The sequence below is a fragment of the Leptonychotes weddellii genome, chromosome 3 (assembly GCF_054177405.1).
Source record: "Leptonychotes weddellii isolate Sample4059 chromosome 3, ASM5417740v2, whole genome shotgun sequence".
Taxonomy (NCBI): Eukaryota; Metazoa; Chordata; class Mammalia; order Carnivora; family Phocidae; genus Leptonychotes; species Leptonychotes weddellii.
Window position 1 is genome coordinate 50,482,293 of NC_138371.1, and position 26,651 is coordinate 50,508,943.

The 26,651-nt window shown below is 32.8% G+C and overlaps 1 protein-coding gene across 1 annotated transcript in view; it reads right to left on the reverse strand.

Moving 5' to 3' along the window:
• Nucleotides 1–26,651, reverse strand: part of AGPS (alkylglycerone phosphate synthase) — a 144,570-nt gene that overhangs the window by 37,857 nt on the left and 80,062 nt on the right. The window contains exons 11-16 of the mRNA XM_081814110.1: nucleotides 23,093–23,220; nucleotides 13,241–13,292; nucleotides 9,486–9,562; nucleotides 7,067–7,179; nucleotides 1,262–1,331; nucleotides 269–330 (exon numbers count right to left, since the gene is read on the reverse strand). Coding sequence (XP_081670236.1) covers nucleotides 269–330; nucleotides 1,262–1,331; nucleotides 7,067–7,179; nucleotides 9,486–9,562; nucleotides 13,241–13,292; nucleotides 23,093–23,220 — 502 coding nt within the window. The remainder of the gene's footprint in view (nucleotides 1–268; nucleotides 331–1,261; nucleotides 1,332–7,066; nucleotides 7,180–9,485; nucleotides 9,563–13,240; nucleotides 13,293–23,092; nucleotides 23,221–26,651) is intronic.

Sequence of the window (26,651 nt, forward strand, 5' to 3'; positions counted from 1 at the left end):
GGCAGCGGGAGAGGGAAAGAGAGAATATCAAGCAGACTCCCCGTTGAGCTAAGAGCTCGATGGGGGGGCCCAAGCTCCTGACCTGAACCGAAATAGAGAGTCGGATGCTTAACTGACTGGACCACCCAGGCGCCCCAAAGATATTAATTTATATAAAAGTGCTTCTTTATAAAAATTTAAAAATTTGTATATTCATGTACAAAGTTACATTATTTCAGCAACTCCTATAGCGTATTTGAATAATATCAGGCTTTTTAATATATTTTACCTGTCCCAAGGAGCTGAAGTCTCGAAAGACTCTCCTAATACATAGTATTCCAAACCCAAGTCCTGTTAAAACATATATACAAAAATCAAGCAATTACAACAGGTGCAGAAGAATCGATAATATTGTAATATTGCTAGTATTTCATATAATTTTTAGTATTACATGTTTCTAATGTAACCTCCACTGCTCTTTACTCTCCACTCCATAAAAGCACCAGAAAGTGGCCCTGAGAATGAGCTATAACCTTCAGGAGGACAGGAACTTTGTCTTATTGTCCGCTGTACCTTTGGCACCAGGCAGTGTGCCTGACACATGGTAGGAATTTAAATATTTCTTCAAGGAATGGAGTCTCTAAGAACCGTCTATGTACATGTAGAGGATACTAGAACAGATTTTTTAGTAGCCTGAACAGCAAATTAAACAACAAGAAAAAGTGGTCATCAGGATGGAAGGACTAGGACAACAGAGAAGTGAGGGGAGGGGGACTAAAAGAAGAAAGTATCTCTGTCCTGAAATCAACTTTTCTTTAAAAACAAATTAGAGCCCTTCTTTGTAGTAACTAAATAAAATAGGGTATCTGGAAGAACCTCTACTAGGAAAATATATTTTATAACACACAAGATATAATTCTTATTTGGTAAGTAATTTATAATAAAAATTTCTTTAACCAGAATACAATTCTGTTTTAATATCAAAACTGGAAAGAACAATTCATAAGCCACCACACAAGTGAAAAGATAGGAAAGAAAATTTTATAAGTAGAAAAATCAATACATGTTAAGTTTTCACTTCTAGCAAAATGAATCACTTCAACTCTACCGTTGGTTGACAGGAAAAATCCCCAATTACTGATCTAAAATGTGTGGCTTTTCTCTTCTGCATTCATTTATGAAATTAACAGGTTAAAATTTAAGAAAATAATTTTATTCATTCAAAGTAAGAAAAAGTATGGTCTGCAACATAAACTGATGAGGGAAATACAAGATAACTTACTCGAATGTATGCAATGACATAGGTCAGCAAATAACCTCTCTGTCCATTATCTTCTCCAGCTGCCAACCCACTGTAAAGAACAAAGTGTCAATATATAGCATATATATTTATTAAAAATATATAAAACTAACCAAACTAATATGACGCCCCAAGATAACTGCTTAATGGATTAACAAATATTACACTGCATCTCATTTTTATTTTAATCTAATTTATCATAAATGTATCAAAGAGCTGTCAAAAGAATAAGCTTGGATAACAAAAACCTAAAAATACTTTTAATATTTCAGTTTGGTCATTAATTTCAAACTTTCATCCATTAAACTAATAAAACTGACTCATATGAACTCAACTACTTCTACCCATACTGACAAAAGAACAGAGAATTAGCCATGAGAAACAAACTTAAACTTTAATAAACTTCACAAGCATAATAAGATACTTAAAATACTCTTATTCATATATTCTTATCCATATATTCATGTGTCATTATAGTCTCTCTTTTTTTTTTTTAAGATTTTATTTATTTATTCATGAGAGACGAGAGAGAGAGGCAGAGGGAGAAGCAGGCTCCCAAGGAGCAGGGAGCCCGATGTGGGACTCAATCCCAGGACCCTGGGATCATGACATGAGCCGAAGGCAGACGCTTAACCATCTGAGCCACCCAGGCGCCCATTATAGTCTTATTCACATATAAAGATGTATGACTGACTACATCTTCCAAATACCAAGAAGTTTTTTGAATACTCATGCACACTGTATATGAAGTATTAGACAGAATGTTTATTTTATGAAACTTATAACTTAAATGAGACAAAACATACTTACACAGAAATATTGAAGTGTATGAAGCAACATATAGACAATTACAAGAAAACAGGTAAGGTTTTATTACCATGAACTATCCATTTCAATTTGAAAGTAGTTTTATCCACAGAAATTGTATTTGGTGATCTAGTTAGAACTAATCCCATATAACATGTAATTCAGTCCAAGTACTCTGCTTTGTGAAAGTCATTCTTATTTTAACAGACTATGAATGATTATTGATTTCTACTACCTTCAGTAAAGAGCTTTTAATTTTCCTTGTTTCCATCATCAGATAGAAATTAAATTTTAACTATTCTTAGTCAATTAAAGAAAACTTCCACAAACTCCCAAAGTACCCATGAAAAAAATCCCTCAATACAACTAGATAGAAAGAAAAGTATATTTTCATGTGACTTTCTTGGGTCATAATGGATGATTAACTTCTCTGTATCTCCGTTCAATCCCGTAATTACACTTCCTTGGTCTCAGGATACTGAGCCCTTAACCACGGTGTTGCCCAAGACTCAAATCTTGAGCCTCTGTTATTTGAGCTTCCTCTGGAAGAATCAATTTTCTTATTGCTTCGATTAACACCTTATAGTTAAGTTCTTCCTTCCCCTGAAGTTTTGCTTGGATTTAGCAGTAAGAAAATAATTTAGCATAGATATACCCTTGTGCTTTCTGCATGGAGCACTGGGTGTTATGCACAAACAATGAATCATGGAACACTTCATCTAAAACTAATGATGTAATGTATGGGGATTAACATAAGAATAAAAAAAAATACTGAAAAAAAAGATATACCCTTGTGCTATATAAATACTGAAAGGCAATTTTAGGCTAGGATGTAAAGGCCAAATCAAATTTCCTTGGAATTACAGCTGCATATAAACAAATTAGTATCACCCAGAGAAGTGGCAAACACTTGATAGGAGCAGCTCTAGTCTAGAACCACTTGGGGGTGGGGTACAATAAAATGAAATGGGGGGTTGTTTGTATTACTAAATGTTAATGAGCAAAGAAGACAGAACTTAAGTCAAGCAGTTGAGAGTGAAAAGTAAGAAGAAATAATATAATTCTGGGTTGGATATATATGGGTTTGCGGTTAGGGGTAGGAAGTCAAATAAAGTTCCAAAACAAGAAGGAAACAAGTCAGAAAGTTGCTGTGGTAAATGTGTGGAGGAAAATATCTGAATCTATACCTTGGGTAGATATGAAGCAGAGTCAGACACTGAGTCCAAGAAAGAAAAAAAACACTACTGAGGTAGTAAATAGGAACAATTCATCTTGGGTCTAGTGGCAGAAAGAAAGGACAGTGAAGACTAGCAAAGGGTACAAGAGACCTGCACTGGGAATCCTTGAGAAGGCACATTCTAAGCTGGTATTTGGTGAGAAGTAACAGGTATGGACATTTAGTAGGCCTATCTCTCTTATATCAGAATGAGAAAAAGTCTTACTTTGCAGTCCCATGTCAAGCCATTTTTCTTTAGATCCTGTTCTAACATCTGGTGGGGGTGGGGAGATCTGCTCCACTATGGAATTCAGTGTGACAAACCACACTGAAACATGCATTTTCTTATCCAAAACAGGATGAAATTGATATCCATTCTAAATTCATAAACCCCAAAGGAGAAGAAAAGTCATTCTGGGCTTGCTTTTCTGAATCATAGGTTTCTCTGCAAATTTAGCTTTCTGTAACTTCGATCTCTCTCTCTTTTTTCTTTAGCTTTCAGAACTCTATCTTCTAGACAGAATTACCTTAAAATACAATATAAACAACAGTAGGGCATAGAAATTAAATGCTTCTAACTTGCCATTTTCACAGCAGCCACTCCAAAAAGGTATACTAAGATTCAAACTGCTTTATGGTAAAGTAGTAATATCCATCCCCTACTTCCTGCTCCCCTCCGCAAATTTCAAACATCAATTAACAAGTTTCTTAAACAAATTTAAACCTGTTTCATGAGAAAGAACTGGGAAGACTAATGAAAGAGGAATAAGAGACAATCTTTTTATATAAAAGAGCCATCTGGTGAACCTAATCACTCTCATGTTGAATTACATTAAACAACTTAAGCACACACTTTAAAAATAACAATAACACATTACCTTAAGTTCTATGGTAAATGTCAGTACATCTGTCATGATTGCTGACAGGGAATGTTTGTTCTGTTTAGCTCTTAGAGAAGTTAAAGTATATTACTAGCAAACATAGATAAACAACCAAAGTATGATTATTCAACATTTGCCTATAATGTTCTACTGGATCATATGTGTTCAAAGGTATTAAACGGTGTTAGGGTGGGGGTGGAAGGCAAGGAGGAAAAACGGCTAGGATAACACATAAAAATGTTCTAAACTGTTGGGAGTACTTCATTAAAAACCATCAATTCAAAGCTAATGAGGTGGTAGGAACAGAAGATAAAACAAAAGAACAGAAAATAAAGGACAGATGAATAATGCCCTAATTCAAAGTAAAATACATGAGCTAAACTAACTCATGAAACTTTAGCAGAAATAAATTTAGTGCTGCTTTTTAGTTATGCATAAGAAATCATTCACTGGGGAACAAGGGTTGGCCAAGTGGCATCTTAAGTAAGGAAAATATCCCTGAATCTTTCAGTGATTAGAACAAAGAACTAGTGCCTAGAGAGAAACATGGAGAAAACCAGGACTTCTGCTAGAAAACCACATGAAGATATTTCCAAGTATCAAATCAAATCAAATCAAAACTAAAACAGCCCTAACTCATCTGCCTAATGACAGCCTGGACTGTGAATACTGAAGATTTCTACATCCAAATGAAGGAAACCAGGATGAAAGTACATAAGAAATTAATTAGAACGTAACTAATAAGTAGCAAATAGTAATAGCCAAAAAAACGAGACCCCAATCAGAGTGTGAATTTTAATACTTTGCCCTTGCTTTAAATAGGTATCTCACTTACTATAACCTATTTTAATGGGTGAATTTGATTTTTTGTTTGCTATAAACAAATCACTGGAATTAACTCAATAGTTCTGGGGCTTCAGTATCAGTATCTAAAAAGACCTGGGTTCATCTTAAGGAAGTTCATTTTTAACTTTTAAGTTGTAAATGACTGGAATTACATGGGATAAACAAGACAAATTACATGACAAGAGAGTTCATGACAGTTGGCAGCTCAACTTAAAACTGACAAAATGGCTCTGATAAATACCTAAAGATTAAAATACACTGTTTTAAGGGTGGCACAGCAGTTAGGCATAAATGAAACAGAATAAAAATTGTTAGGGAAAAATATTCAGTTTCCTTAATTCTTTCAACAAATGTTCAAACAAGCATCTAGTATATACCAGGCATCAGCAGTAATGTCCAAGAAAAGGCAGGTCATGCCTTATAAAAATTATGTCTTACCTCACATAAAAAGGCATTTTGCCATCATCCTATCGCCCCCCCCATCCAACAAAAAATGTAGCACATTACTAACTACTAATGATTTTGCTGGCTACTCTGAATTGTAATTACACTTAAAGATATTACAAAGTGGAATTTCTGTGCATGTGTATCCATGTGTGGGGGTGTGTGTGTTGGAAGTAGGAGGAGGACCAGGGGACTGAGGTGAAACTAAGCAAATTTACCTTATTTATATAAAATGATTCAAATATTATAGCATGCATTTCCCTACAAGTGCTCCTGAACGATTCTGAAATCCCAATTAAATATTTAAATATATAAAAAACAATTTTTTAAAGTTCCAGCCTCTAATATTTAAGGTTAGAATAGAAATAAAAGAGTTAATTTAGATATAAAAGATTTTAATTTAAATCACCTTAATTGTTTCTAATACCATGGATTTTATGAAAAAAGTTTAAAAATCAAATTATATATAAACTCCACATAACTTAGAAACTAAAAAACAGGTACATGTACATTTCAAAAATAAATTCAGAGATTAACCTGAAATCCAAGCCTTTTGGTTATTAACTGAATTTTTATAGCACAATTACTCTTAACTAATTTAGTTAAAAAATCAGTAATTCCCAAAAAAGGTACCGTGAAAGAGAAAAAGTGAAAGATAATGAATTTCATCTTTTGCTAAAGAAATTAAATTCCACTTGCCAATTTCAGAATAAGGTAAGAATAAAATTGAGAGGCTAATTTGCTATACTCAAAAACAGTACAAAAGTAAACTAAAAATTAAGCCCAAGATTAGATCTTTTTCTAAGAATTCTACTTTTTAACACTAAGTTCAGAAAATCCTAAAAATAAAGAGCTGAATATCGTATGTGAGAAAAATACATAAAAGTGGGGCATTCTGAAACACAAGGCTACAAAACAAGTGCCCATTTGTTCTCATAAATAGCAAAAAAGGGAAATCAAATATTTACAAAGAACTCAGATTAAGCATAATGTATACTTTAAGCTCTGAAATTAAAAAAAAGTAAACTGGTATCCAGAAACTTTAGTTTAAGTACCTAGAAAGGAAAGGAAAAAATGTAGTCCTGATAAATGGCATTTTCACTATAGTTCTCATTGATCAGTCTCATAATCCATCACGTAGACAGAAAGAAACCACCCAATCATTATTCAGTTGGTTATAGATGTGAAATGTTTTCCGTTTCTTTATACCAGCACAAAACAGTAAGTGACAAGGGGTGGAGTATAGATAATTTATCAAATTCTTTTGTTTAAAAAATTTCCTTTTAAAAACATACTAATAACATGTTTTATACAAATACACAATTACCACTAAATAGTAAGAGGACTATGAATTTTTCATATTTTACTCTAGTACAACAAAAGCAAATATTATAAAATTAGCATTAATGTAATAATACAATAAAATATTTAATATATATATGATCACAAATTTTGGAAGTAAACCAATACAACATTTTAAGTTGACTATCATATATTGCTACAAATTTAATACTTTAAAGGGTATTAACAACTGCTTGCAGATACCAGAATTTTAGATTAACATTCTCTTGGCATTATAAACTAAAGCCATACCCAAATTTTGCAGCAATGTCATACACTTGTTTTTCATGTTGAAGAACCTTCTCACGGTCCCCCTCAAACAGTAATGTAGCGACAGTTAGCTGATTTGGATCAAATCCTTTAAACTACAAAAAAAAAAAAAAATTATTACAGATAAGTCTTATCCTATAAAACAGGAAATCAAAATACATTTTGCTCATATTTCCTTCTGATCTGGGCTCAAACATACCAACTCTTTAAAATTGAGCTTTGGAATTTTACATGTGAATCAAAAAGAATGTTTAATGCACCTATTCAGGTTGTTACAAATAACAAAACTACAGAAAAATACTTAATTTCAAAGTATGCCATGGTGTCAATTGTAATGACATATTGGTAAGTAATACAACAAAGAACTTGTAAGAATTATAACTGCAATAAAGCAGCAAATAAAAATACCAAATGATAGAATATAATGAATTAGCAAAATGTAGGATGAGAAAAAGGTAAAAAAATAACAGCATCCTTACATACCAACAATAACTTATTAAATAACATTTTCAAAGGAGATCTTACATATATAATTAAAATATCTAAGAATAACCATAAAAGGAAATATGCAACCTCATTAGGAAAACATGTCTAAAAATAGATTATAAAGACATATGTTCTAGAATGCCTCAACTAAGTATATAAATCTGTCAATTCTTGCTCAAATTAATATACAGATTCATTCCAATTCTGACAGAAAACTTAGGGGCGCCTGGGTGGCTCAGTCATTAGGCATCTGTCTTCAGCTCAGGTCATGATCCCAGGGTTCTGGGATCGAACCCCACATCGGGCTCCCTGCTCCGCGGGAAGCCTGCTTCTCCCTCTCCCACTCCCCCTGCTTGTGTTCCCTCTTCCGCTGTGTCTCTCTGTCAGAAAATAAACAAAATCTTAAAAAAAAAAAAGAAAGAAAACTTAATGGACTTCCTAAGATGGTGAAGAGTTTCTAAAATTTTTCTAGGTTGATAAACAGGTAGGTTATAATGGATAACAAGGAAAATTCTAAGAAACAAGAACTAGAACTATAGCAATTAAATCCATTTAATTTTCCAAGAACAAAAACTCATTTAAAAAAGTGATACCTTTTTAAAATTCAATTTATTTAAACTAGAAAAAGTAAAAACAGTTCACGCTCTCCTTCCACCCCTCAACCCCTAAAAACAAAAAAAGTTCACCTTCTTCTCCCACCCCTCACCCCGTCTCTGGCAGTTACCAGTCTGTTCTCTGTATCTATAAGCTTAGTTTTTTTTTAAATATTTTTTTTCTAGACTGCACATATAAGAGAGATCATAGAATATGTGATACATTAAAATGGAGTCTACCTCTTGAGTCAATATTTCAGAAGAGGTCTCAGACACGGCAAGTCCATGTAAGAGAAGCAGGGATTAGTTAGCTAATGGTGCTGCCACAACTGGTTAGCTACTGGGGCAGCGGAAGGTGAAGATTAATTTAGAGCTTTATCTCACATCATAAAATTGAAATAAATTCAAATAGTAATAAAGATAAAAATTTTTAAATTCCGATTTAACAAAAAAAAAGCAAGAGAGAGAAGAAATGGTCCCACCTTAGAAATGATTAAATAATCACAGGAAAAGATACAAAATTTTGAAACCTTTGCACCAAAAAGAAAAACTCTTATTAAAAAGGGAGTCATCTAAATAAATAAATAAATAAAAGGGAGTCACCTGACTCAAAAAATTATTCACAACATTTATGACAAAGACATCTAATAATCCCATTACTCAAAGGGTACATGAAAAGTACCAAGGAAAAATACCACGAAGCTGGCACCCCTGGCAAAATAACCATACTCAACTAATACACACACAAACTGTATCTAGGAAATACAGGGAAATGATGGGTCTCACTGGAATTTCAATGAGAAACATTACCTAAAATAAAGTACTACTTTCCCCCCTAGATTCAGTACCTTTGAAACATAACAGAACACAACATTTGTTGTGTGTTTGTTCCATAGCAAGGATGGAACAAAGAAACAGCACCTGTATGTCCCTAGGGATAGTGCAAGCTGGCATAATCCTTTAAGAAAGGAATTCAGCAAAGATTTTTAAAAAATCCATACTCTTATTTCACTAGATACAGGTATCTAATACAAAAAAAAAAAAAATCAAACTATAAAAAATCTGACATGCATGAAACTGTTTAATGTAATGTTATTTTTAGGAACTTCAAATCTGGGAAAAAAATAAAATTTCTGAAATTAAATGCATAACTTACTTACTTGATAAAATATTTATTCCAACATGAAAAATAATAATTAAGAAATGTACACAGCACCATGAAAAAACATCCTTGATAATATGTATGTATGGGGGGGAGAAGGCAGAAAACAAAATTAATATCATAAGCATTAAAAATTTTAGCATTTTATAAAAATTCTTACCTTTGTAATATAAAACTTCTTTAAGCCATCCAAAAATGATGTGAAAATAGAGGAAACCTGAGGTTTAAGAGCATGACCTAAGAAGAAAAAAGTTCATAATTTAAATTAATAGCAAATTCTGTTTTTCAAAAGATTAAGAAGCTAGTTTAATTTAGTATCCTAAAAAAGTGAATGTTTCATTTCTCCAATTTTTTAAATCTTCCTATGTTGTATATATAGCATACTGATATTAAGATCTACATCTTTTAACTTTATCTTTTCAAAAGTCACAACTTTCTGTTTACAAAACCTCTCTTGTTTCTTTTTTAACTCAAATGACTATATGTAATTAATACTACATATAGTTTAGGTTATCTTTCAATAATATAGTTTATACATAGTAAAATCACTTCATTAATTTTTATTTCATTAAGAACACCCAACGGTGGCTGAGTTTACTTTTATTTTTTTTAATTATGCAGAAACCATTCAGAACTATAACCAAATATGCAGTCAATGCTAAGTTTAAGGTTGTTTCTTAATTAATTCTTAATTCTTCCAGAATTCTTGGCATAAAACTAGTAACTGCTTCCTTAATCACACCCAGGGAGTTAAAATTGCCAAAACAACATAAACGGTGTCTCAGAGTCTGTTAAATTAACATCTTTGCCTGTGGATTGAGCTTAATTGAGTGAAAGTCTTTTCCTGTTTTCTCATTGTTTTTAGAGTAACAACTTCTTAACTCCCATGACTGTTAGATTAAGAGTCATACATCTGCCCTTAGTGCTATATGCCCAATTCAGAAAAATGGGCATACCATTTATATAGAATTTTTACAAAGAATTTTAAAGTTTCTAGTAAATCTGAAATTATCTCTAAATAAAAATTTTATTTTTTAAAAACAGCTTTAAGATTTTGGGATGTTGTTTTTGTTTGTTTGGTTTTTTTAAAGCATGGATCCCTTCTTTAAAATAGGTGCAAAAAGGGCGCCTGGGTGGCTCAGTCGTTAAGCGTCTGCCTTCGGCTCAGGTCATGATCCCAGGGTCCTGGGATCGAGTCCCACATCGGGCTCCCTGCTCGGCAGGAAGCCTGCTTCTCGCTCTCCCACTCCCCCTGCTTGTGTTCCTGCTCTCGCTATCTCTCTCTCTGTCAAATAAATAACTAAAATCTTTTAAAAAAAAATAAAATAGGTGCAAATGAGTTTCTTTGGTGGGGAGGCGGGAGATGACTTGTAGTCCTTTCTTTTTTTTTTATTCATCTTTTTTTTTTTTTAAGTTCGAATCTGAATCTGTAATACTTATTACATTTTTACTGACTATAATAGGAAACTGTGACACAAAAGACCAAGTAACATAGTCTTAACCAGAGGTTAAGAGTTAGATATCAATGCTGTAACTGAACAAAACAAAAAACAACAAAAATGACAGGCAAATTAGATAGAGATCAACCCAGCAATCTTTTCAAGTTCCTGGATCACATGTTTGGGAAATTTTTTTTCTTTTACTGTACCCTGTCAAAAATGCTTCTCCAGCATAATCAGTGCCTTAAAAAAATACCATTTCTAGACAGTATAAATTTAGAAATAACATACCATCAAAATACTCACTTCCTGTCCCAAATGGAATTTATCCTACTTTAATAATTGGAAATAAATAAACATAAATGTGTGAGTGTGTTAGTCATGTTCTTGCAAGAAACTAAAATCATCTATTCCTCATACAAGCCTTCTGATCCACACATCTTTACATATTGCAGGAGGAGACTCCAAATGTCACTACACTGATGTGAAATAATCCTTAAGGGTCTACATGGAAATTTATTTGCACGATTTCCATTAACACTAGTGGGACTTAGTCACATATATCCCAAATACTCAGTTGACATGATAGCTTTGAAGAATAATTATCCTAAAAGCGATACTAACTTTAAGAGCGTCAAGCATTTAGCATTAGATGAATACCTAAGAGGATATTATTTTTTTATTTTTAAATTAATGTTGCCTTTCAAAATAATTACATTCTAAATGTATTCTGGCTACTGTGTTTTGTATTTTTTGCTAAATAAAGGAACTAAGTTTTCAAATTTACTAGTTGAACAATCTTATTAGTAAATTTGGTGCTGTTACAGTGTCAACTTAAACATTTTTAATTATTTAATAAATATCTACATTTCAAAGAATTGATCTCAAACGGTGGGAAAAGTCTTGGGCCTTGGAGTCAGACAGATTTGGGTTCAACCCCGGCTTTACCACATACGACCTGTGGGCTTTGGCTGAAATGTCTAGCCTTTGAGTCATTTGTAAACTGGGAGTACCACTTTCGGAAACAGTTGTGAGGAGTATGGGATAAACTGTGCTTTTGATAGTGTGCTTGACACTCTACTATGTGCTATTCAAGATTTGTTCACCCTCTTTTGCTGAGTAGATGATTAAGTCAATCAACAGCAGTGCCTATCATAGGACAGGTGCAGGAGATATAAAAATGAATAAGAAACATCTCCTAAATTTGACAAACTTTAGTTTTTCAGAGGAAATCTACAGATCATTTCAATATACTCAATGATATATATCATTTCAATATACTTAAAACATATCATTTCAAAGATGCCTGGCTGGCTCAGTCTGTTAAGCATCTGCCTTTGGCTCAGGGCATGATCCCACGGGTTCTGGGATCGAGCCCCGCATCAGGCTCCCTGCTCAGTGAGGAGCCTGCTTCTCCCTCTCCCTCTGCCTGCTGCTCCCCCTGCTTGTGTTCTCTCTCTCTGTCAAATAAATAAATAAAATATTAAAAAAAACCCATATCATTTCAATATAATGAATTAAAGGGTTGCGTCAGAGGTAGGAGTGAAATTTAAAATATTAACATCTAATAATAAGGCTTGTGCTTTGTTAACAACCAATATGGTACAAACACTGCCAATCAGCCATATGGCTAGTAAAATGTCCTAGACATCCCTTGCTGTGCTAAGCGCTATTCTTTAGTTGTTTGATCATGGAGCCATGGCAGGATATATAGATGGAAAGGCTTCAACAGGTAGTGAGAAATCAAAAAGGTTATAGACAGCCAATAAGCAGAATCAGATCTGTCTTTTCAAAAAATCACTTTGATGGCTATGTAAAGGGTGGCTATGAAAAGAGTGGAAAGAAGAGATACAGTCCAGACTAGAGACGGTAGAACCTGCCTTAGAGTATGTTCCTAGTTATAGCAATGAGAATGTGACACAGGAACGACAGATGGCCTGAAGGACCTTTTCTTTAAACCTTCATTTTAAATTGTTAAAATCCCAATTATAAATAAAATCTAGTCAAATCATAGTTAATTTTACAAAGATGTCTAGGTCTAACATAATTCACTATAATAACAGCATATATAAATAGATAACACAACATTATTAATCAGATACATGGCTCTCTTAAGGCCTAGAACTCTAAATGCAGGCCAAAATACACAAAAGGCTTCATTACTTAGCTTAAGCATGACCCTCCTTTAAGAAGCCTTTCCTGACTCCCCATGTCAACATGCAGCAAAATCCAGCAGGCTCAACCAGTCCTTCATTTGCACCCCAGGGTACTCTTATTTCACAACACCTGCAACAATCCTGCACTCATTCTTTTATGTAATTGTCTGTCCTCATTAAACTGAGAGCTTCCTGCAGGACAGGAACTATGACATTCATCTTCCTACCTCTTCATTCAGTACTATTCCTGGCAGGTAACAGCTGTTTCACAAATTTTGTGGCTTCATGAGCAGTTTTTAAAATGACCACTCCTTACTTACCAAACTGAAACTGTTGGTTGTCCATGAGGCGGATAGATGCAGGAGCACATCTCTGTTTTAAAAAGAAAAAAATGTGATACAAATTTAATACTGTAAAGAAGCTAGACAGATAGAATAGAAATGTCAACTTTCTGTATTTGAGATCAAGAACTTAGTTCCTAGGAATATATACAGTAAAAAAATCTTAACTTTTTATATAATTTTAAATTGACAAAACACCAGTAGCTTCTATTAAATATTTGGAGGAGAAATCCACATACATAATACATACACATATATGTTGCCAAATCTTTAATTTGTCTGCAACTAGATCTTCTTAATGCCTAGCAAAGATCTATGGAAATACCTAAAAGAAATATTGGGCCTTGAAGTGGATTATTTTAGAACAAAGCAGAAATTTCAAAGACTAAAATCAATGCCTAGAACATTATACATTTGTGAATTATAATGTGTCCTCAGGTCCTTATATCATCTTTTAAAACAAAGAACATGATGGTGGATATATACTTTTAAGATGAAGAAGATGATGGTGGAATTTTTCTGAGTAAAAGCACTTTTAAAAAAAATTATCTGTGATGTCTTCATACATAACTCTAGGAACTGCTCTTTTTATCCCTTCTCATAATCCATTTTAAATAGAAAATTCCGGATACTATCAATGTCCAGAATTCTAAGTTCTTTCAAGGTTACTTGTATGAAAATAGCAACAAAATTATGAAAGATAACATAATGTATCTAAAACTGTGCCAGTGTTAAATTTAATCTAGGCACCACACTAAAAGCTGCAAGGAAAGAAAAATGAGAACAGATAGCCATATAAATTTTGTGATGCTGAAATACTACAATACAAACTCTAGCAAACTCTAGTTTAAGTTAGCTACAATTTTTCCATAACATTAAAGCAAGTTGGACTCTAAATACAATTTTATTTTCTATGTAAATTTTTAACATGGTTACACTTCTACCAAGAGGCTGCTTTCAGATGACAAAATTTTTAAACATTTATCTTCTGAGTAATAACATTTATCAATAAAATTTATATCAACACATTTAGATTTATGCAGATCATTCAAAAGAACAAAACTTAATACATAAATGTGCATTATAACATTTTTGCTATTATTCACTTTTAATTAAACAAATAGTTAATTTTATAAAATCACTCACAATACACATTTTATTTCACACAACAAAATGACTAGATTCTTATTTTGAACACTATAGAATTTATTTACTCACTGAGATAATTCAATCTATATTTTAAAAAGTCAGTGCCGAGTCTAAAGAAACAGTATTAGGTAATTTTATATACATAGCATGATGATAACCTATTGCCTTACTTTTATAGAATCCTGTGATGTCTAACTTATTTTCACATGTCTTATTTAATATAAGAAACAACCCCAATCAGGGTAGCAGAACTGGTATTATACCCATTTTTCAGATGAGTACATAAGAACCAGAGAGGTTAAAAGACTTATCTGAGGTCATATGACTGTTAAATAGACAAAACTAAAAGACAGAACTAGGACCAAGATATCCTGAATGCTAGATAAGCAATATTTCAAATACACCACAAAGCCTCCTAAAAATCACTTAACACACACACATACACCACACACACACAAACACAGACACACACAGCTTTAAAACCATATTTGAAACAAAAATCATATGAAAACTATCTATTCACTATACAATTATAAAATAAAATAAAAAATATACAACCTGAATAATTTCAAATCTTGGTATAAAGATATCTTTGTAATTGGGTTATGCTTCTAAAAACCAAACCAGTTTCCAAAATACTAAAGAAAAACCAATCTTCCTAAAATGTTCCTATTAAAACAGGCATATCAACTTCTTTTTTTAAATTTATTTTTATTCTTATTTATTTTTTTAAGTTAGGCTCCATGCCCAGCATGCAGCCCAAAGCAGGGCTTGAACTCATGACCTCAGCTGAGATCAAGAGTCAGACACTTAAATGACTGAGCCCCCACCCAGATGCCCCAGGAGTATCAACTTCTAATAAGACAGATGAAGCCTGATTAGACCAAGTTTCTTTTCTTTATAAAACAAATAGAATATCACATAAAATACATATTTATATGCTTTGGCTTAAGCACACCAGTAACATATAAGAAAGAATTCAAAGCACTCTGGTATTATTAGAAAAACAAACTCTTTTTTTAAAGATTTTTTTTAAGTAATGTCAACACCCAACATGGGGCTCAAACTCACAACCCTGAGATCAAGAGTCAAACGCTCTACAGACTGAGCCAGCCAGGCGTACCCCCACCCCCAAAAAACAACTTTTAAATTCCTAACAACAACTTGTAACTTCCATCTCCTACTGCCACATAGATTCTACTACTCCTATGCCTACAGTAAGTGTTATTAATGAAAACGACCAGCATAGGCACACATGTATCAGAAAATGGGGGGAAAGTATATTACATTTAGTAGAATAAATCTGTAGTGGAATTCAATCTCTGAAACAACTAAAATACAATAAATATGCAGGCCTTGATAAAATCTTGGTTTGAAAGACTATCTACAAAATATATCTTGGGTACAACTGAAATAATCTGATTACAGAATGAATATAGAATGTCATTAAAAAATTACTGCTGATTTTCTTAGACATGATAATAGTATCATGACTATGAAGAAAAACATCTTTATTTTTAGATGTATGTATAAATATTTAGAGGTCAAGTGCCATGCTGTCTGCAACTTAATTTCAAATGGCCCAGAAAACATAGACACAAACATAAAACAAACATAGCAAAAAGTCAATTGTTGAATATATAAGACAGATATACAGGTGATCACTACCTTGTTATTTTAAAGTTTCTGTATGCTTAAAACTTTCAGATTAAAAAAAATGGAAAAATAAGTAAGCTTCAGAGCACTTGGTACATATAACAACTGATATTTAATATTACTGAACACGATTTTAACTTGACAGCTGAGTCACATAAACTAGTCAGTTATGTACTACTCCTATTTATACTGAGGCAGGGTAGATGGTTACAGACTAACACTTATCACAAAAGAATGAAAAGCTAAAGAAAGTTTATTGTATTTAGATAATAAATACTGGCTTTCAGTACTGACTTTTTAAAAATTATCAAAATCAAAACAACAGCTTTATTTAGTCTGTTTTTATAGTGTCATATTTTCAAAAGTCAGTAAATGAGTTTTTTAGTAATCATCACAAGTAAATTCTCATAAGTAAATTCCCATTCTCTCCCTCATAAAGTAAATTCTCAAATTAAAAAACATCATCTAGATTGCTTTATGATCCTCTGGCAATTGATAATCTGTAAATGACTGCATCATTCTAAAAATATAAAGCAAGAAAAGTCTCTTAGAGTTTTACATAAAAACTTGCCACTATAACTAACTTAGTTTAAGTTCCTATAATCAAAAGACCAAAATAATGTTATTTTTAAAAAACAACAACACTCAATCTGGGTAACTCTACCTATGGTTAAGATCAGGTTATGCTTCAACTGCTATAAAACCTCATTTGGAAACCTAAAAATATTTCCTTTAAAACTTAAGAGACATCACATCAGAAATCCTGAGAATTTGAGCTCTAAATTCATTCCCATGCTACTCAATTACCCTAAGAGTATTCCATAGATGAGGAAAGGGGGAAAAGGGTCCTTGAGTTAAAGTGACCCCTGGTGGTATGTGATCAGAACTAACCCGAGAGGGAATAGTTTTAACAAGTAATTTTATTGGTGAGTTAATAATACTCATTCAGGGAATTTAAGGAACACTCAAACAAAATTTGCTTACCCAAACTGGAGTTAATGAAATAACTGATGTATTTCCTACTATGATAAATGCGTTTTTACTAGAATCCCTCATGTCATCTGACTTGTACCCAAGTATACTTTATACTTAGTAAATAATCTGAAGAGATGAGAAACTCATTATCAACTAATAAGGAAATATCAATTATCTGTGTTTTATCTGAGAAGAAATAAATAACCACATTGACCTCAGAGCACAAGTGTAAGATTGACTAAGTCAAATTGCAGCCAATCTCTTCCCTTCAATGATGCTACAATCAGGAATTTACTTGAATATATAACCTGAAAAATAAAAAACCATCACTGATTAGTCTTATTTACTAAGTAGAAATCTCTATACTAACTTAAAAAGCAACAGATTTCTCAGTCCAAACATTTTCTCCAAAAAATAATCCCTATAAGACATCAAAAGATTTCCACAAAACTTGTTTTTATGGAACTAAGTCATATCTCTTTCTTATCACAGAGAAAACCAGAACTTGCACTGCAGATGCGACACATTATTCGTGAAGATATCCCTTAGTTTACTAGTTACTGGCAAATCAATATTAAAACATTCCAAATGTCAGCAGGATTTCTACTATTCCAACTTCATAAAGATAAAATATAAGCACTGAATGGTAGTCCTATATCTATGGTACCTTGGTTAACATATGTATCATCTTTGAATTGAAAAAGCTTGTTTATTCAAGAAGTAAATCAAACATTCTGTGTAGACTCTAGAACGGCCCAAATTCCTGAACCTTGAGTCTATTTTGGAGATAGTCTAGTAATCTCATAGTATATCAGAAGCAAAAGTTCCAATACAAAACCCCTTGTACCTAGCCATACAAAAATTTAAACACCTAAAATTTATTGTGATATACACCATCTATAGTGATTACCAGAAGACAGGAACTGTCTATTTAACTTACACAATATCCAATGTACTTTGTTGGATATAAAGTTAAGAGCACACTATCTCACATAGAGATACGCACAAAAAAATAAATTAATAAGTAAGTTAAAAAAAGGGTATGTGAAGAGAATTCTCTTAACTGCAAATTTCTAGACAGATAAAACTTAAAATGTAGACAGATAATTGGCTCTTTCTCAGAGCTGTTACCACAGACAGTATTTTAGGCTACTGGTAGAACTGGTAAGTCCTATCGGAAGTGACGCTGGGAGTCCACGTTATAAACAATAAGAATGTTCTTTAACAAGAGAATTATCTCTTGGTTTTAAAGAATGAAACAATACATCTTATAGAGTAGATATTTCCCTCCATTTATATTAAGGGAAGAGCCAAAAGTTAATGCCAAACAGTCTCTGGTTCATCATTTTCATTTTTCATTTTTGTAAAGGTGTAATGACTTGTTCTGAGTAGCTCCTGGTTGAAATTATGTCTTGTAACTGTCCTCAAGTTTAATACATTTTGCTGGATCACAGAGTACAGAATCCAATTAATCAAACATTTGGCGAGGTTATTTTCTCTGCTTCAGAGGGAGGAAAGAACACACATGCACGCGCACGCATACACACACACACACACTCATTTAAAATAACAATGCCATTTTCTACATGTAACAAATTATTTCCAAGAATTACCACTAATACAAAGAAGTTTTAATTATTTTATAATGTAAGTGCTAAACCTAGCTCCTTTTAGTTTATTTCAACCCATCCAGGATAAATCAAGTTTAAGACAGAACAATTCAGAATTGAGATATAACAGTCTGAGGTGTCGAACATGAACTATGTACCTCTTTCCAAATTATGGTCTAAACTCTCTAGAAAATAACACCGTACCAGTTTAAAATTGCTTAAAATAAAAGTGATGGTAGGTAGAATGGGCCACCCCTTACCAAAAGGTAGAGAAAAAGCTGCCTTTTAATTTATAATTCTAAAAACCTAGTTCTAATACCGAGAAAGACAGTTTTCAGAGGAATGCATACTGATCTTTGCCACACATACAGTGTTTCCTGTTAATGGAACAAATGGTCCTCCCTCAATACTATAGGGCAGAATTCATAAGTTTTTACTGGGAAGGGGAAACTGCAGACTTCAAAAATTGCTTTTGAGCTTATTTCAACACTCTTCCCTTAAAACTTTATAAAGATATCACTGTCATCTTTAAACAAACAATAAGAGAATAATAAAATACACCTGAAACTGATATTCTGATTAAAAAACACTTTCTCCTCTCCTGAGAGGCTACAGTAGGAAATCTATTTTCTCAGAAAGTCTTAAAAATCACTTACTTACCCATCTACTGAGTTAAGTTGGAGATTATACTGGACTGCCATTTATAAGATAGAATCACATTAATCTTCCACTAAATCTTCCTTTCTAGTTCCTCACCAGGCAGTGAAGTATTGAAAGAGGACAATCCTCACATGGACAAAGATTAGATGAGATACCTTAGTAAAATCCTTCTGCTGTCAGTATAAAGTTGTTTAATTTATTTCCTTCAGTAGGAAAAGTGATGAAAATATATAAAGAGCCCATTTTGCTATTTGTAAACAAGCATGTATACGCCTTTCCAAAAGATACATATCCAAAATACAGTTTCCCATTTCAAAAGCAACTTGAGTCTGAAAATACCGCAAAAATGGAAGTGCTATGAAATGACAGTGAGAAATTACAAGCAGCCAACTCATTATTCAATCAAGAATTTGGCACAATCATAAACCATGTACCATCTATTTTAATGGATCTTAATTCTCCTGCTATCAGGTGAAATTCCAAATTGCAAATTGAACAGCTAGTGCCAAAATCTGATCATTTGCTCAATTTTTCTGCCTCAGAATATTGTTACAAAGCAGGGCAGCACACACAGTTCCATTCTTGACCTACAAGATTTGTACATTCTATAAACTGGTATGTAAATGTCCCTAAATTATAATACAAGGATTTACCCACTTCCAGGGAATGTAAACATTAATGCTTATGTATCTGTGCAGAAGTAAAACAGTGGAATATCTCCAAATTGCAATACTGTTCTGTTTCATTCATACAGGCAATATTTGAGAATAAAATATTATCTATCTAGGCTTTTTAATCAGTTTCAAGTAAGGCAAGCTTTCTAGTTGCATGGTATATATGTCTTTAAAAACTGTCTATTACTAAGTACACAGAACCAAATTATTAAAATTATAGTTTATAAAGGAGCTTTCTTTTTAAGCATTTAACCACAGGGTGGCACTTTATCAACCATCACCTTTGTTTATTCCAAACCATATACCCAATACAGTTTTGTGTAGTCAATTTAGATTATGGTCAGTGGTGAATATCCAAAGAATTTTTTAAAACAAAAGGGCAATTTTTACTGACTTATGCAAAGATGAAGGAAAATTTCACCCTCTGCTTTTCATTAGCACAAGTAGTTCTTCTCTGTTACTTTCTACCAGGAGCATATTAAATTGTACCAAAAGCCACATCAGATTATAGCAACTATGTTTAAATCCAACATTTCCATCTTAATAGAATTATAAATTTAGGATTCTGATATATTTGTACATCATTTCTCATTAATGAAACCTAAGATATGTTTACATATTTGCAATATGGAAAAGCAGGAAAGCACAAAATATGTCTACCTCTACTTCAAAGATCACATAACAACACTTTTTAACAAGTCTACTAAATCTGTGTTCTAGAATGGTGATCTTGTGAAGGGGCAGATTTAGCCAACATAGACTGAATGTGACCTCAATGAGATCATTTATTGAAAATACATACAAACCAGATAGTTGTATAAATTCTATGATTTTTTAAAAAAAATCTAATTTGGCATTCCTTCTTATTTTGCCATAAAAAACGGAGACAACAATGGCCAATTAAAAAGATGTCATTCAAAACTTGAACAAGAGAAATAATATGAACTATATCTTTTATTATAAAGCTTTTTTGGGAGAGAAATAATCAAGCTTGACTGACAGAAAGCAAATAAAAGTAACACAAAGAATAAATTATAATACAAAGTGAAAACACCTTAATAAAAAAGTCATTAAGATTGAAATTGGTAAGAAAATATAATTTAATTATGGAAAATGGTTTGTTCTCATTTTTAATTGGCGAACTTAGTTATTTTGTAAACAAAACAAAACAAAATAAAAATAAAGAACACCAAAACCTAGCTTTCCATTCTCCTAGGTTTTAACTAACTCACAGACAAAACCATGAGGCTTTGCAAATAGTTCTTTTATTCTTTAACACCTGGGCTATCTTAAATTTGAAATTACTTTCCTTTGCCTCTACGTGTGGAAGGTTTTAGCAACAATATTAAAACACACTTGAACTTTACTGCTCAGTGCTCAGATATTATGTTAGAATAACAAATAACAAATAAAAACTTATTTCCACTCCTTTATTCAACAGTCCTGCTTTTAAATATTATAAATATTTAATATTACATAATTATACATAATATATATTATTTAATAATATATGATGTGTTGAGATAGTTACATTTTAAAATAATATTATACCATCTCATTATTTTAGCATACATAGCATAATACTTACTGCATATTCTAGCTCCCTAATCATAACATAATATCCCCAAATTCTAGGAATTAGGGGCTCTTCTTGTAAAAATTTCAATTACTAACATTCGCTTTTGCTTTAACACCACCAAAGTAACCTGCCACAAGTTCAAGAATGTTCATTCCGGGACTATACTTCTTGATTTAAACTCTTCCCCCTCCCAGCAGTAAGATAAGCAAGATTAAGGGGCCTATGGCTAAGTCTTGATGAAGGAAGCAATCTAACTGATAAGTAACTGAAGCTACTTGGAAATTATAAAAATTACCTTTGTCAACTGTGAGATTAGGTGACCATATAACTGAACTCCCTGCAAATGGAAAACTGACAGAAAAAAATGACTGTCTCAGAAAGCAAAAGTGTATGAACTCAAGAACACTGGAAATGGTAAATATGTGAGTAAATATAAAATATTTCTGCTTATTTTAAATTTTTTAAAAACATTTAGGGTGGTTGTCTTGGGATGGTGGGAAGATAAGACTCTTGACCACTTTCCATTTCAATACCTTACGAAGTCCACAATGAATATGCAGTATTTGTTGGATATCATTCCTTTGCCTCATCAGATCCTCCCTTCATCCTGCTCATGATACCTGGAAGCCGACCTATATGGGTCACATCAGAAAGCTCCCTTGCCCTCAAGATTCTAGTTACATATAGCGGATGGGAAGTACTAAAGAACTCTAGGAGTTTGGAGAAAGCAAGAAGAAACAGGCTGGAGTATATTCCCTTCATTTCCTCCCTGCTGGGAAATGTTGCAATAAAATTTTTCTAAAAACCATTGTAGTTCAAACAATGAACCAAATGCCTAAAGAAATGCAAGAATTTCTACAATGATACATAGAACATAGAAATAAAATTACGTGGCATTATCTGGTCTTTTAAAAATCCTTGATAATATATCCTTTTTTCAAGAAGGGAAGAGAAAATGGGAATTCTTCTTAACTTATAGCTAAATATATTATGTTATATTATGCTGTATTATGTTATTTAAACTATAGCTTCGGTAATATTATAAAACAAAGTAAGGCCTAGTAGTAGCACATTCTGAGAATTGAGAGAGTTTGATTACCTATACTTAATTTCTGTATTTTTGGATAATTGACATTCAGCCATTATTTTAATTTCAATAACTGTCTTAGTTTAAGAAAAATTATATATTACTTCAAATTAATCACAAAATGTCTTATCTAAAAATAATTTAAGAAAACATAACATTCATTAAAGGCAGAGTCATTCAAAGCCATCAACCCAAGTACATATCTTACCTTGGCTTAAAATCACACAGCACTCTTTAAACCAAAAAATAAAGAAATAGCAACTGCACTTACAGGGATGATTTTACATTACCTTTTCATATAACACTGGGTAAAACCACATATATAACACAACTAAATATGAAGATTATATGTGACATATCAAAATCAATTACGCAGAATTTTTAAAAATATAAATATAGATGGGTGGGTTTTTTGTTGTTGTTGTTGTTGTTGTTTTTTACCTGTTTTGCAATTTCTCTTAAACAGGCTACTCCTTGTTCAAAATTAGGGAAAGCTACTGAGCCATACTTTTGGTATTCAGGGATTGGTCTGATTTTTATTGTAGCTTCTGTTATCACACCAAGAGTTCCTGAAAAAGAAGGGGGAATAATCCAATATATCACATGCCAATTTTCTAAATCATATTTAAATCTATTTTATCTATTTATTCTATTAATTTATTCTATTCATATTTAAATCTATTTATTCTATGTGGGGAATAATGGCTACTCAAGTCTTTTTAGAAAAACAACTAAACAAATTTTATACTTTCTAAAAAAAAACAAAGGTTTGGGAATACATTTTTCTTATGTTATGCATAAATACTTTAAAACATTTTTAAGGTAACCTTCCTCCAAGACGGTTACTTTTAAATAGTTTTAAAAGTATTACAACCTATTAAAGAAAAAAATTTTTGAAAAACAACAGGTTTGTATATCTCAAACATTCAGACAAAAGTATATTTTGATATTTGTGCCTACTTTTACTGTGAGAAAAATTTGCTGGGGCAAAAAGAAACTTCTATGAGAATTTAAAATGATAGAAGAAATTAGAGGGACTATTATTACCTTGCCTTTTTCCTAGGAATTCATACAATGACAATGGCAATACTAAGATGCCCTTGTAAGACACAAAAAAACCCAGACCAGGTATTTCAGAGACAGAGCAGTTACCATAAATATCTAGTACAAGAAAACCACCAATGAAATAAATGCTCTTTCCTTTATTAAATGGAGGAGGGACAAATCAAATAGGAAAAAAGAAAGTTAAATATAAACTATATTCTATGAGATCTAAATAACTATGCTAAAATATCTGAAGAGACATGGTTATAATGATTATATTCACGAAGCCAAGCTTTTCGAATTAGTGGTTTCTGATGTACAAATGGTAGAAATTATTAATACTATTAGTAAATTTTCTGAGAATCATAAAAAAAAGGATAAAGAGGGAAATCTCTGAATTGGAGAACTTAATGATTACACTAGAAATAAATAAAAAGTACCACAAAAACCAAAGTTTCCAGTAAATTTATAATACACCCAGAATGTCAATACAGAATACAAGATTAAAAACTAAGAGTCCATTAAAAAGTAAATTACATTAGATCACAGTATGTTCATCACATATACAAATGACTGCCTACTGAGATATCAAATATGACCCTATTATAATTTGTAAAATCACAAAAACTCTGCAAGTCTGGCCTGATTAGTATTTAAATAAAAAGTAAATATACCTTGTAAATTTTAAAGGATCACAAAAATGACTAAGGCTTTATCTTTTATTTTAGTATCTTTATTGAGATATAATTCACAAACCATAAAATTCACCCATTTAAAGTGTAGAACTCAATATATTTTCAGTATATTCACAAATATATGCAACTATCATTAAAATCTAAGTTTAGGGGGTACCTGGGTGGCTCAGTCAGTTAAGTGACTGACTCTTGATTTCAGCTCAGATCATGATCTCAGGGTCATGAGATCAAGCCCCACACTGGGCTCTATGCCTGGTGTGGAGTCTGCTTCTCTGTCTCCCTCTGCTCCTCCCCCACTCCCCCGTGCTTGCTCTCTCTCAAATAAATAAATAAAATCTTAAAAAAAAAAAATCTAAGTCTAGAACATTTTTATCACCCACAAAAAGAAACCCTGTTCCCGTGAAACAGCCATTCCCTGTTTCCCCACACATATACTTCAGCCCTAGACAACCACTAATCTAGGAATATCTCTATAAATTTGCCTATTCTGGACATTTCATGTAAATGGAATTTTACAATATGTGGTCCTTTGTGACTGGCTTCTATGTTTTCAAGGTTTATCCCTGTTATAGCACATATTAGTACTTCATTCCTTTTTAATTGTGGACTATTATTCCATTGTATGTATAACTAATTTTGTTCATCCATTCATTAAGCTGATGTACATTTGGGTTTCCACATTTTTTTAAACTAGATTACCAGTTTAATATAAAACACGATACTACTCAGGCAAAGCCAAGATGAAAAAAAAGAGATACATAGGACAAAGTATGGGGGAAGGGGCTCAGAGTTTCCATGCCCTTTGCAGATGCACCACCCTCCCAGCACCTCCATGTGTTCACCACCCTGGAAGCTCCCTGGAACCGCATTTTAGTGATTTTTATGGAGACTTCATTACATAGGCATGATTGATTAAACCACTAATTCAATGTCTAGTCCCTCTCCCCTCCCTAGAGCTGAAAGTTCCACAGGTTTCCACCTTTTGGCTACTTCATATGAATAATGCTACCATGAATATACATACAAATTTACATACATATTTTTGTGTGGATGTATGTTTTCCTTTTTCTGGAATACATACATGAAGACTCTTTTAATTTCAGAAAAACCTCTGGTCCTATTCCACATAACCCTGCTCTCAGCTACCTTTTCCTAAGGCTACATTCCGGGCAAGTACCACCAAGACGTTGGGGGAATGGGGAGGAGGTTAGTTCATGTCTTGTACCCAGCCTTAGCTGGTGGGACAGAGGCTCTACCTGGAATGACACACTAATACTGGGGTCCCAATTGCCCTTAGCCTGGCTTGTAAAGAGATGGCATCTTGCCAGGAGAAGCAAACCAAGAAGATCTGTTTTCCTTCCCTCTTTTCCCCAGCATGGAGCTACTAAAGTAGGGGTGTCCTCAGAGAAAAGCATGCCATTGCTCCCCTTCCTCCCCTCCAGAGCCATGCTCAGAGACTCAGAGGCTCAGAGACTTGTTCTCAAGGGGCTGAGGAGGGAGGGGGAAAGGGAACACAAGGCAAAAAACAGCTCCTAATCTCTTTCCGAAGAAAATTACTTTCTTTGCAACAAACAGAATATGGAGAAGTTCAAACCTAAGAACACTCTGAAAACAGTGGAGGATGTAAAAGGCAATTGGGAGGACACAGGTACGTTTATTGGAGATAAAGGCAACATTGTATGCCAGCTAGTTTGCTTGTATAGAAACAGTGTGGAGGACCCCAACTATGGTCAGAAAAGAATCCCAAACACTAACCTCAGGAACTATGCCTTCTAAGAGATACACAAAATGGGTGAATTTTATGGTATGTGAATTATATTTCAATAAATCTATTAAAGATAACCATAAGTTAATTAATTCTCTAAATGAATTACAAATGAAACTTCAGAGCTATTTTCTTAAATAAGGAGCTAACAGTTATACATTTTACAAGTAGGAAAATTTTTAGAAATAAACATCTTAGACTATAAAAGGAGTCTAAAAGAACTTCTAAACCTTTGCCAGAGAAGAGGTAAAAGGCTGACAGGTAAACTACTAGAACTATGGTGTCTCCTCATCCACCAGTACAGAATTATCTATCACACTTGTTCGTTCCTATGACTAATACAAGTCGTATCAATTTAATTTTTAAAGTTGCTAATTTCCCTACCAGTATACTAACACCATCACTAAGCTTATTTGTAATTCTTTCAACTCTTCTCAACATTTTTAGAAGCTCCTGGTAGCCTTGGAATTAACACCTCATGTTAAAAGTCGTTTCT